This window comes from Drosophila kikkawai, chromosome 3L, assembly GCF_030179895.1.
Source record: "Drosophila kikkawai strain 14028-0561.14 chromosome 3L, DkikHiC1v2, whole genome shotgun sequence".
NCBI classification, from domain to species: domain Eukaryota; kingdom Metazoa; phylum Arthropoda; class Insecta; order Diptera; family Drosophilidae; genus Drosophila; species Drosophila kikkawai.
In genome coordinates, this window is record NC_091730.1 from 3,327,546 (window position 1) to 3,340,224 (window position 12,679).

General features: G+C 45.3%; 3 protein-coding genes across 4 annotated transcripts in view; all 3 read right to left on the reverse strand.

The window, feature by feature from the left end:
* Positions 1-3,922: 3,922 nt before the first annotated feature.
* On the reverse strand, positions 3,923-5,918 carry hoka. The gene is made up of 3 exons (XM_017162816.3): positions 5,772-5,918; positions 4,429-4,512; positions 3,923-4,358 (listed from the first exon to the last, which is right to left on the reverse strand). The coding sequence occupies exons 1-3, from the start codon at positions 5,815-5,817 to the stop codon at positions 4,123-4,125; spliced, it is 366 nt and encodes a 121-aa protein (XP_017018305.1). The 5' UTR covers positions 5,818-5,918; the 3' UTR covers positions 3,923-4,122.
* A 416-nt stretch (positions 5,919-6,334) lies between these two features.
* On the reverse strand, positions 6,335-7,869 carry LOC108071902 (uncharacterized). Of its 2 annotated transcripts, XM_070284857.1 has the most exons (3): positions 7,731-7,869; positions 7,296-7,652; positions 6,335-7,163 (listed from the first exon to the last, which is right to left on the reverse strand). In XM_070284857.1, exons 1-3 carry the CDS (start codon positions 7,731-7,733, stop codon positions 6,498-6,500), a joined length of 1,026 nt encoding a protein of 341 aa, XP_070140958.1. In that variant the 5' UTR covers positions 7,734-7,869; the 3' UTR covers positions 6,335-6,497. The 2 variants fall into 2 exon arrangements, with proteins under 2 accessions (XP_070140958.1, XP_017018322.2); XM_017162833.3 differs by having other exon boundaries at positions 6,335-7,652.
* Positions 7,870-8,886: 1,017 nt separating this feature from the next.
* The window catches only part of Dnah3 (dynein heavy chain 3, axonemal), a 35,090-nt gene continuing 31,297 nt past the window's right edge, over positions 8,887-12,679 (reverse strand). The window contains exons 47-53 of the mRNA XM_041777285.2: positions 12,447-12,619; positions 11,682-12,164; positions 11,447-11,626; positions 11,234-11,393; positions 10,753-11,162; positions 10,004-10,214; positions 8,887-9,674 (exon numbers count right to left, since the gene is read on the reverse strand). Of these exons, the coding sequence (XP_041633219.1) occupies positions 9,351-9,674; positions 10,004-10,214; positions 10,753-11,162; positions 11,234-11,393; positions 11,447-11,626; positions 11,682-12,164; positions 12,447-12,619 (1,941 nt within the window). The 3' untranslated portion in view covers positions 8,887-9,350. The remainder of the gene's footprint in view (positions 9,675-10,003; positions 10,215-10,752; positions 11,163-11,233; positions 11,394-11,446; positions 11,627-11,681; positions 12,165-12,446; positions 12,620-12,679) is intronic.

Here is a 12,679-nt window from a genome sequence, read left to right on the forward strand (position 1 = left end):
AGTGGAGCAGCTGACTCGATCGCTGATCATGGATCGCGGATCGCAGATCGCTCATTGATGAGCCAGCGGTTTCTTGCCAGCAATTTCAGCTTATTAACAGCCTTTTTTAGTGGTTTAGTGCGAACTTAATGGGCATACATAAAAGCGCGGCGAGTCGCACGCAAGTGCCAAAAGCTTCCAGCTTTGAATGTTTGAAGTAGCAGCAGGAAAATAATATCACTAAAGCGAATTCAACTATATATAATTTTTAATTTGTAAGTTCTAAAAAATAATATAATCTTGGTAAAAAAAAAAGATCATACTTTTTAACTTGTTTTTTAATTGTTTACCGTCAGTATAATATTTTTTAAATGACCTAAAAACTTGTTAAGTCTTTTTAATGTTTTTAAACATATAATTGAAAGTACCAATAAACCCCTTAAAACATTTTTAAATATTTATAAAAATAGATAAACATTATCAAATATTAAAATCTTTTTAAAACCACAACATAAATAACTTTTGGTTTATTTATATTCATTTTATTATATAAACAAAAAATTAATTTAATTCAAAGACACTTATAGGTAATTTTAAATATATTTTTAAATGTCAATCGGTCACTATTTTTACTTTAAACTCTAAAAATATATTTAATGCCAACCAGACTTTATTTTTACTTAGTGTAAACATCACTGAAAGTATCTTTTGATACCTTTTGCAGGGTATTATTTAGTCAAAAGCTTAAAACAAAGTAAAGAAGTCATTTCCGACCCTATAAATCATATATATTCTTGATCAGCATTAGCAGAAGAGTCTTTCTAGCCATTTTCTGAAGAAAAAAATTTTCATCGATTTTTTCAAAAAATGATAAGGGGTTACATCATCAAAATTCTCAAAAATCGATCGAAATTCGAATTTTTTTTAAATTTACAATTTAGTAAGCAGATTTGTTACCCTAGAAAAAAGTAGCATAAAAAAGCTTTCCGAATTAAAATTAAGTCATTTTTGCCCTAGTTATGATCAATTTCCCACTTGATCTATGATAAAATTATGAACTGCAAGGGTATACAACCTTCGACTTCCCAAACCTAACTTCCTTCCTTGTTCTTACTTGGTGTAAATATCACTCAAAGTGTATTTTTATTTGATTTTACTCCACCAACAGCCAGTGTCGTACCTTCATACTTGAATTTGAACTCAAACACATTCGATTGCAGCAGATAATCGAGCTGAATTAAGAGCTATATATCAGGCCCAGACGGGCATATTGCCCAAGTTGAAGTTGAAGTTGAAAAGTTGGAGAGCATTTGGCTAATTGTTAAAGCAAATATCCATATAAAATTAAACAGAACTCATAAAAGTGGTTAGTGAGAGGGGAGGGAGCGGGGTGAACTGAGAGTCGAGAACCTACACAGGCCACTGGGGCGTATGATTGATATTTATTTTTTCAACAAACACAAGCGCACCTGTGTGAAAATTGAAATTCTCATGGCGCTGGCAACAATAAAAAGGTAAGGCCAAAGCAAGGCACAAGCCCCACATAAGAAAATGTGTGAAGTTTGCGCAAAAACCGCAAATGTTGCCAGGCACGCGTTTGGATCTTGAAAATCCACACACACACGGACACACACACACAGAGAGCCTGTGAAAATAAAGAAAGCTGATGGGAAAAAACCGGGTGAAAGCGGTGAAAGGAAAGAAAGGCAAAGCATCCCGGTACATCAGAGCAATTTCGTGCTGCCTACTTGGGAGGGAAATTTGCATCCGCAATCACTTTAAATGTTTCCGTTTGAATACGCAAATAAATCGAAAAGGATTTCCAATGAATGCTTATGAGTGTCCCCTTACCCTTCGTCCTTCCGCTGTCGTCCTGCAAAACCCTTGTTAATGTTGTTGTTTACAACAAGTGTACATGTCTAAATCCCAGAAAAGCGAAGATACACAGGGAATAGCAGAAGGAAAAAAAGAAAAGAATATACAGGAAAGAATTTGGAAATTGAGGGTAACGAATATTTGATATCCAGTAATTCAGTTTCATATATAAAAAAAATTTAGATCTCTCTCAATTCTACTTTTAGCTTCCAGGGAAAAAAAATATTAAAGAAAATTCAAAGGTAAAATTTATCTTTAAAATTCTATAAATTCTATAAATATTTCCTATTATTATATAAATTTGTTATATATCTTTAAAATAAATCGAACCCTATATACCCTTTTCTTTTCTTAGCTTCCCCTGAGCACCAAACATGAAACTTTTGATAACACTGTGAAGCGTCTGCCAAACTGTCAGACTTGTGCCATCCTAAACGCTGGCCACAAGTGCTAGCTCTCGACCCGGATGCAGGATGCCCCGATCCTGTGGCCAGTCTGGGTCATGCGGAAATATGTATATGGCCCCGGAGTGGAGGCTGAGCCATAAATAAATATGAGCCACTGTTGTCAGACAACGGCACAACAACGTTGACGATATGTTGATAAACTTTAACACCCCACAAACACTTGCATAAAGCCGGCCAAGTGTCCTGAGTAGAGCAATCGCCGGGATTCCTACTCGGTTCTAGATGGTGCTTCTACTGCTGGTCCTGGTCCTGGTCCGGCTGACCCATAACAATTGCTGGAGTGCGGCTCTCCGAGCATATGCAAAGTGTTTGCATTCCCATTCGGGGCGAAAGTCCTTTCGGGAACACACACACACACACACACACAGAGCCAGCATGCAGGACGCTTTTGTGTGGCTTTGCTACGCCAGCCCAAGTATCTAGCGGGGTATCCTTGTTCGCTAGCGTTTCAGAACTGAGAGAAAAATGTATTTCTTAGGGAAATTTTATTTTAGAAATTGTAATATTTCTTTTTTTGAAAGAAATTTCATTTTTAAAAATTATTTATTAATTTTTCTATGAATTAAATTTATATTTTATAAATTTACCCTTCTAGTTACCTCTTTTTTCTTGCCGTGCCGCATTCCTGCTGCACTCTCGTTTGCTGGATTTTTGGCTGCCGCTGCATTCGGTTCCGTGTCTGTGTTCGGGGAGTGCCTGCCATCCTCCTCGGTTGCGGGTGGATGCGCCTAAGCGATTCGCTTTTTGTCTGTTTTGTGTCAATTTTGGAATCCGCTTTGGTTTCGCCAACCCTGCTCCCGCTGCTCTTCTGCCTCCTCTGCCTACGTGATGCTATGGAACAGCTTTTGGTTGCGCCAATTGTTGGCATTTACAGCTACTTGGCTGCCGGGCCCCTTGACTTGGCCGGGATTCCATCGGCTCTGGGGCTCCCGCTCACCACTTCAACTCTTGTACCAACTGGAGGCTGCTCATCCTCCTCTTGCAGCAGCAGCAGCAGCGGCGGCTTAGAGATCCGGCTCAAGTGGCGCATTGGGGATTTTTCAATTGCGTTTATAATAAATTTCGATTTGTCAGCGGCAAAGCGAGAGAGCGGCGTCAAGTGGCCGCTGCATCCCGAGTGGGTATCAGTCAGAGCGATACAGATACAGATACAGATACAGATACAGATACAGATACAGACGTATCTAGGAGATAATCAAAGGCATTTAAAGGATTTAGAAAAATGTAGAAATTTAATAAAAAAAAGAGGAGCGTAATTACTCTTTGGCTTAAATAAACATTTTCCTACAATTCTCTTTGTTTATTTATTTAACAACCAAAAAAAAAAAAAACCAAAATCTTAAGCTAAATCTAGCTTGTATATATATTTTTTCCCTGCCCAAAACTATGCCACAAGCTGAGTCACTTTAAAAAGGTATCTTTAATCTTCACCCTGATAATAGACTCCACTTGGCTCACTCGAGAAAAACCAGTTTAAATTAATTAGAATTAAATGGAAGTTGCGTGCAGACAAACTGGCTCGCAGAGGGGCGGTTATAGCCGGTGCAATAAAATGCTAAGACCCATCGGATCGATCATTTAGCCATGTGAATGTGAACTAGTTTGATTATAGCCACTTTAAAGTGGCGCCGGATGGGTAACAAAGGTTTTTTTATTCGAAATTGAAGGCAAACAAAAAAGGGCACAGAACTTACAAGCTCTGAAATATAGTGCTAGGTTTTGGGTATTATTTAAACAGATTTTAAAAGGTTTAAATTATGAACTATGGCTAGGATCCTGCTCCTCCTTATCCTTATCCCGTTTAAGCAATGGCCGTGGCATGCGTGGGCGTAGGCGTCACCGTTGTGGCCGTCTCATGAGCCGGGGCTGGGGTGTAGGTACTAGGAGCCGCTGGGGCGGGCGTGTAAGAGGTGGTACCCTGGTCGGGCTCCTTATCCAGGATCACCTTCTTCAGTATGAAATACAAAGCACCGCCAATCAAGAGCTCAGCCAGGGCTATGCAGACGATCATGGCCCAGCCGGGTATGGCAAGGCCGCCTGTGAAAATACAAAATAAAAGAAAGATGAGTAATCTAACCAACTAAATTAAGTATACGCCACCACTTACTGAAGTAACGACGGGTGAGGGTGCGACGACCGCGGTTCACGCGTCGCGTGGCCTCCGTTTCCTGCAAAACGCAGGCCAGCAAAACTAAAAACCAGAAAAAAAAGAAGATAAAATTAATTAAATAAAACATATAATAATTACAGAGTAAAACGAGAGGCACTCGAGCACTCGAGTTAGCTGTGATTTGTCCGAAGACCACCTTCGAAGGTGGCTTTATGGCTTTGAGGCATCCATCAAACCGGAGCCATAAAGCGAGCCAAAACGGAACTCATTTCAACCATTCATCATATAGAGCTTCAGCGTATCTTGGATCTACGCAGCCAAAGACTGAGACGAAGACTTGTTAAGATATATTAACAATTAATTATTGAGAAAATGTTTAACAACAGAACGCGCGCGCGCGCGCGCCAAGTTCGATGATAAATTTATGATATTCCCCCAAATTCTTTCCCTTTTGTTCGTTCCATTGCGGATGTCAGACTCGATTTCACGTAAAATTATCAAAATGTATTTTTAATTAATATTTTTTTCGTGTTGCTTTAGCTTTAGTTTGGTGTTTGTTTTGGTTCAGCATATTTTGCGCATGAAATATTCAGCGGATTTGGATTTAGTGTGTGTGTGGAAAATGTATTGATTTGCAGCCAGATTCGATTCAACATTCATTCGGCTGATTCATTGGGCTTTGACAAAAACCATCGGCCAAATGGATGTGGCTAAGTGAGCGACCGAGTTTCGTCGGCCAGCCGCTAACCGAAATTAATTGTTTCCCATCATTTTTTTGTTGTTGTTGTTGTGTTTGTGTCGAACATATTTCATAATTTATATGCGAAATAATTACCGAGCTTATGCCACTTCCGGTTTTAGTGCATTGTACTTTTCGGCCTAATCAAATTTTAATGAATCCAATGAAAACCTTTTTCAAATTTATTAACTGCCCCATGAGTCAGCGATTTAATTGCAGGTATGTTGCTGGAATTCCTTTGAGGAAGTCTTTTCCTCTGCCTGATTCACCACGCCCTGCTATTTTACACCTGAAACAGTGATGGGGCAACCGTGAGTAAACACTGAGCTTATCTGAATCGCACTGATAAGCGTCTACATATTTGGAGAGTGTGACACACAACACACACACACACTTGGCCCAGTTACTCATCGTTAAAGTCTCCAATTGCTGGAAGTTGCGCCATTAAGGCCCCTCCACGGTTACGCTGGGCGTGTCTCTACTCCTATTATGATGCTGCAGTTATGCCTTTTGATGGCCATTTCAGGTAACACACTAACACACACGCGGAGAATGTATCTGGCAGATACTCAAAACGGAGCACTCGTATGCAGAACTTTACCCAGGCATATCACCAAGTAGGTGGAGCACTTCTTAGCCAACTTCATTTCCGTCGTTTTCGCTCGTTCTCGTTCTCGTTCGCTCCAAAAACTTCTGCTCGCTTTCAGCTGTTGGCCAAGTTTGTAGCGCGCACGTCGTCGACTCCAAAGTGGAACTAAAAACCTGTGCGTGTTTGCAGGCGGCGGCAAGTGCTCGTATCTTATCGCGCAGAGTCTTATCTGGGGAAAAAGATAAGATAGGGCTCTCTCTGCTGAGGGTCTTCCATATTTGCTGAGGTCAGAGACACTGGGGAAAAGAATTAATAGGAAAAGGCCATTAAATATTATAAATAAAAATATAATAAATAAAAGCAAAATAATTTTTAAACAAAAACTTTGAAGCAATGGGAATCTCATAATAAATTTATCCTAGAATATCCTGGGACCAAGAACTGTTGAGATAGGACAGCAAGTTATACTCAAGATAAATTTCCCGTGTTTTTTAACCTTTCTGCTTACTTTTTATTATTTTCCCCATGAAAACCTTATTCAACTTTTTGTTTAAAAATGTTTTTATTATTGTTAATTCGTGTTGTTTTGTACTCGGCTTGATCATAACGGATTCAAATTGACTAATACGCTCGACTTATGGTTAGTTTCATCGTGAGACTCTCAAAGGCAGGACTTCTTCTGGAAAAGCATCCTTGACAATCTCAAATGCTGCGGTGGGTGGTGGCACAGTTGGCGGCTTAGTGGCGACGGAGCTTCAGGCGGCGGACGGTCTTGTAGCGGTAGCCATCGGCGGCCAGCACGGTCTGCTCGGCGGGCACATCGATGATGGCAGAGGCGGCGGCCTCCTCCACAGGGGGCAGGTACTCGGCAGAGGGCAGCTCAGAGACATCACGACGGCGACGGATCACACGGCGGACGGTCTTGTAACGGTAACCATCAGCGGCCAGAGGAGTCTCAACGGCAACAGCCTCGGAAGCCTCCTCCACAGGGGGCAGGTACTCGGCAGAGGGGAGCTCGTTCACATCACGACGACGACGGATCACACGGCGGACGGTCTTGTAACGGTAGCCATCATCAGCCAGGGGAGTTTCGACGGCAACAGCCTCGGAGGCGGACTCCTCAACTGGGGGCAGGTACTCAGCGGACAGCTCGTTGACATCACGACGGCGACGGATCACACGACGGACAGTCTTGTAACGGTAGCCATCATCAGCCAGGGGAGTCTCGACGGCAACAGCCTCGGAAGCCTCCTCCACAGGGGGCAGGTACTCGGCAGAGGGCAGCTCAGAGACATCACGACGGCGACGGATCACACGGCGCACGGTCTTGTAACGGTAACCATCAGCGGCCAGGGGAGTCTCAACAGCAACAGCCTCGGAGGCGGACTCCTCAACTGGGGGCAGGTATTCGGCGGACAGCTCGTTGACATCACGACGGCGACGGATCACACGGCGCACGGTCTTGTAGCGGTAACCATCATCAGCCAGGGGAGTCTCAACGGCAACAGCCTCGGAAGCCTCCTCCACAGGGGGCAGGTACTCAGCAGAAGGGAGCTCGTTCACATCACGACGACGACGGATCACACGGCGGACGGTCTTGTAACGATAACCATCCTCGGCCAGGGGAGTCTCAACGGCAACAGCCTCGGAAGCCTCCTCCACAGGGGGCAGGTACTCAGCAGAAGGGAGCTCGTTCACATCACGACGGCGACGGATCACACGGCGGACGGTCTTGTAACGGTATCCATCGTCAGCAAGAACACCCTGGTCGGCGGGGACCTCCACCAGATCGGAGGCAGCCTCGATGTTGTTGTCCACCGGCGGCAGGTAATCCGTGGCAATGGAGGCCGCAGAGGCCGCTGCGATCACAGCAAAGGCAATGACGAAGAATTTCTGCAAGGCAAGAGAAGGCTCTAAGGGTTAGTCCTGGTCCAAAAGGATGCCTGGGAGATGGCAGAGAACTAAACTAACCATTTTTCCAGAAGATCCTAGACGATGTCTGTTAGATTAATCCAAAGTTGATTCTGTTTTGAAACCAGACCCAACGACACTATTTATACAGAAAATGCGCGAAAAGTTCTCGGCTGGCCGATGTCCATTCACTTTGGGCCGATCGCCGAGATGAGCTACGATGATGATCGCTGCGGAGGAAACCGGTTGGTGGACTACCGCATCGATTGGTGGCTTCTTCGAGCGCGGGGATTGTATCTATGCTCTATTGCTATTGTCAAAAAGTGTCTCAAGCACCAATTGAACTCTCGGCTGCGGCGTTGGCTGACCATAAAAAATGATTAGCGCGGCCAGCAAGCAGCATCTGCCAGAAGACAAAACGAAAGTAAACAAAGCCGGCGGAATCAGAGCCAGTGGGCAGTGAGGAACAATGGCTATCGCGGATCGATTGTCTACATTATTTGCATCAGTTTATGCCAGATTTATGTTGAATAGATCGGATACATTTGTGTCCACCATGGTAATTGCAAGCGGAAGTCATCGTACGGCAAGCTCTGTGTGTATTTTTGGAGGCTCTCGAGCATCGTCGAGCAGAGCTTAAGGCCAAGATCCATCACGATTGATACTCCACACTTGATGGACGCCAGTCGCTGCCATCGAGTGTGGCTATTTTGGGGCTCTCTAAGCGCTCGCCACGCTCCATTAGGCGGGCTATTAATAGCCAAATGATTTAAGAGATCGCTTAGCAATTTTCCATCTTTTTCCAATATTTAATTTTAAATTTAAATCGCGTTTGCGGCTGCTCCAATTGAGCGGCAAACAAGCCATAAATCTTTAACAATCTCCCACTCACAGCGGAGTGGGAATCGAGAATGGATGATGGAGCACCACTCGATGATGGCAATGGCAAGGGCAAGAACGTCGAGTGGCCTGTCTCTGGCCGAAAGGCGTTTGATATGGAGATTGGTTATTCGTTATAAGAATAGAACGGAATGTGTGCTCTTTGGAGTACAAGCCACTCTGGGCTTACATCCTGTTGGACGCCGTGTAAGTGTAATTCCAGCTTTTTAACCCCCCCACCGAGCAGCCAAAATCTTTCTTTCATTAACTTTGTTTCCTGGTCAGCAAAAAACAAGCGAGCTCAGTTTCAAATATTGTATATTCACACACAGTAGGCTGGGGGGATTTATTCATTCGTTTATTCATTTGTAAATGGCGCACATAAAAAATATATACGTATATCCAGGCCGGGCTGTATAGTATTCTGCATATTTAATTTATATCTGGCAATCAGCATCATCATCATCAAAATGCCACTGCGCACATGCCACACGAAGCCCGCGGCCCAGATCCCGTCCTGTGAGTGTGGAGCCAACACAAAATAAACAAAAAAACAGGAGGCAGGAGGCAGGAGCCCGTCCAGTGCGCTTTTGGGGCTTCCTGGAATGCGGAGGAGGACCCGCGAATCAAACGAAACAAAATCAAAATAAATACATCTGCATATAGATGGGGCGACGACTGGTGCTCCTTTGTGACGGCAACACAAACAAAAAAACACACACAGGACCAGTCCAGAGAGAGCCAAGGATCGCCGCCACCTGGCCGGCAGAGCCGGATGCCAGCCGGAGGTGGCCCCCCAGCTCAGTCATCCAGCTGGCAGAGGCAGGCCGTGCCCCGGTTAATCCAATGCATTGGTGTCCGGGAGCACCTCAGCTGCAGATACATCACGAAATTGGTCGAATGGCCGGTGGTGGACAGGACGCCTCGGCGTTCGCTGGTCTTGTAAACGGGACAGTCGTAGACGGTCTCCTTCTCAGCGTCGCCGGTCGAGCGTGGCAAGTCCTCCAGGTTCTTGAGCACGGGACGCAGATAGATAATGGGCAAGGTGTCAAAGAGGATCTTTGAGAGGGATTCATCCAACTCCTTGGCCTTGCGATTCCAGCGGGCACCCTCAACGAAGATGCCCTGGCAACGGGGGGGTGATGGGAAATTAATTATTAAGCGAGGAAAGGCAGTGTTTAAATTATAAAATAAAATGTAGTCTAGGAAAAAATATTCTCACATAAATTTATGAGACTTTAAAAACTTTAAAATTAACAAATAAATAATTAATGTGTGCTATAAAGTATACCGCCTTACTTCGATAAACTTGGTCTCATCGTTGACCTCTTTTTGTTCCTGTTGCGTGTGTTTTGTGTGTGGGAATGATTTTAATAAGAAACTCGTTTTCATTTAGCAAAAGTTCTGGTCGTGTTTTTGTGGCCAGCTCTTAATAAGCTGGCTAATAAACTCACCCGGATGTAGGCGCCCACCTCGGGGGTCTGAGGAACTGTCGTCTCGAACTTGGTAACCGAAAATTCGATCAAGATCATGTCGATTTGGAAGCGATTCTTGCGGGAGTAATTCTGGAGGACGCCCGTGATGAAGGACTGGGTGAAATAGAAGCCAGAGATCCAATAAACCATGGGTTCGCCCTTGTCTATCCACTCCTGGAAGAAGGCAAGCCTGCAAGGTGGGGAACGGGGGGTGGCAACGAGTTATCTTATTTTTCAATTTATTAATAAATATTAAACATGCGACAACAATGGGAATGGGCAAATGGCACAAGCACACAAAGCATGTGGCAGGAGCAGGAGCAGCACACACAAACAGCATCGTCCTTTGATGTCAAAAGCAAATAAGATTTTTGCCATGAATGGCAGTGGCAGTGGCAACCACAGGAGGAAGAGCATCGGATTTGTGTGCCGTATACATTTATTATATTTGCACAATTGAGGCAAAGAAAGAAAAGGACCCAAGGCATAGGAGGAGCAGGAGCAGGACAAGGAGCAGGAGCACACGCGGCGCATTACAGGCAACTTTGGCTTGAGCTTCTGCTCAATACAATGCCATTGATGATGTCCGTCCAAATGTCTAGAAATACGAGACATGCACTTGGGAAACTGGTTGTATGTTACTTCTAGGAATTACTTTAAGTGGAAACAGGAAACCCCATATTTCCTAGCAGTGTAATCCCCATGAATGCACCACCAAAGAAACTCACCGTGCCAAAAGGTCGCTCACGTAGCTGCCCAATGGCTTGAGCGAGGGATAGCTTTTCTTAAGCCAGTCCGCCGGCAGCTTGCCAATGACCATCGATGCATGTGTTCGCTCCAGCTCGGGTATCATAGCTATCTGCCCCACCACCGCCTTGCCCACATTCACCAGACTCTTGCGTATGTACGACAGCAAACGGTTGAAGCGTATTAGCTCCTGTCGCAGCACCGTGTTCATGGAATTGGTATAGATCACGGGATATGTCTTGGACACCTCATCAATATCGAACTCCTCGGGCAGCTGGCTCAGAACCTGCTTGCAAATGGCAATGGCTGGATCCTCCTTTACGCCACCCACTGAACTGGCCTTGACCGAGGCCATCAGATCGGTTTGGGTGAGCAAGACGCCGCTGATGAGCTGTGGGATAAGCGGGAATATAAATTATTAAAAGGTTAAAGTAAACCTGGTTTAATTTGCTGATAACCCACCGCATTGGTTTCCTTGACATTCCGGTTTATGTCTGCATTTTCATGCAAGCCATAGACCTCGGGCTGGGGACTCAGCGGGAAACTGGACACATACTCTATAGAATTGAGGCGCGTGGGACTCAGGGGCACCAGATAATTGCCAGATTGGGAAAGGGGATAGCTGAGGAGGTTAAATAGTTAATCCAAGTCTAAAGATCAGACCTTTTCACGCACTTATCCTGCTCAATAGTCTTGGGATTGTAAATCATGTTCAGCAAGGACAATATCAAACGACGATCCTTGTCGTCAGTGACACGACCGCCATAGTTGCACTCGCCGGTGAGGTAGACATGTCCGCGAAAGGGTATACTTTGGCTCTGGTTAATAAACATTTTCAGTTGCAACAGGGAAATTCTAAGGAAATAATATTAGTTAATATTAATAATTATATCCCTCATTTAAAACCCACTTCAAATCCGACTCATTAAACTCGTAGGGTATGTTCCAGCCCAAAGGACCAAATTCGCGACGCTCCTGGACCACAGCATGGAAGAAAACCAATGCAAAGACCCCGCGCAGCCAGCACTTGTTGGCGCTGTCCGAAAAGAGGAAGGCATTGGTGAAGAACTTGTCCCGCATCAGCGGATCCGAGGTAAAGGAGCGATGCATATTGGCCCTCAGGCCCTTGGGCGGTTCGTTTGTCATCTTCACCGAATTCTGGAGCACGGAAACCGGGAAAACCGAGCTAGGATAGGAGGTGCACCACAGCCTGTAGTCATGATTGGCGCCATCCGTTAAGGTGGTGTCATTGCAGATGCGCTCCAGGTCGCCCATCCAGCTGAAGGCAACGTGACAGTTCTGGAGAACTACCCACTGGCCATGGCGGGCGGCCTCCTGGATCATTTTCTCCGCTCGCGGTCCTTGGCCCTGACCCAGCGAGATGGTTTTCAATCTGAACGGAAGCGGAAGCGGGATATGTGTGCTTAGCATAAATTTCTTTAAAGAGAAAGCAGAGGCAGCTTCTGGCTTCAAGGGTTGAGTGCCCAGAGAGGTTGGAGGCGGGCACATATAGCGACAAGGCGCACATGTCGCGCTTAATCAAAAACATGCCACCACCGCCGCCACCAGGAGCAACCAGCAGCACCCAACACCATCACCAGCGGCGGCTGCTGCTGCTTCACCCACCCCTGGACACCGACACGGAAATATGAGGCACTCTCGTTAATTAACTTACTTGTCGTACATGTTGCGTTGTTTGGCGAACATGAAGAGACTGGCCATGGGATCCGATCCGGGCGAGAGCAGGAATACCAGCGGTATTTTCGGCGAGCTGTCCGCGAACGAGGCCGCCAAGTCGAAGGGTGGCGGCTCCACAAACGAGCGGTCCAGGTTGCGCGTAATGAAAGCCTGACAAACCGGAGGATATTAAATGTACGCCGCCGGGTGGGGACATGGCGCCACACTCAA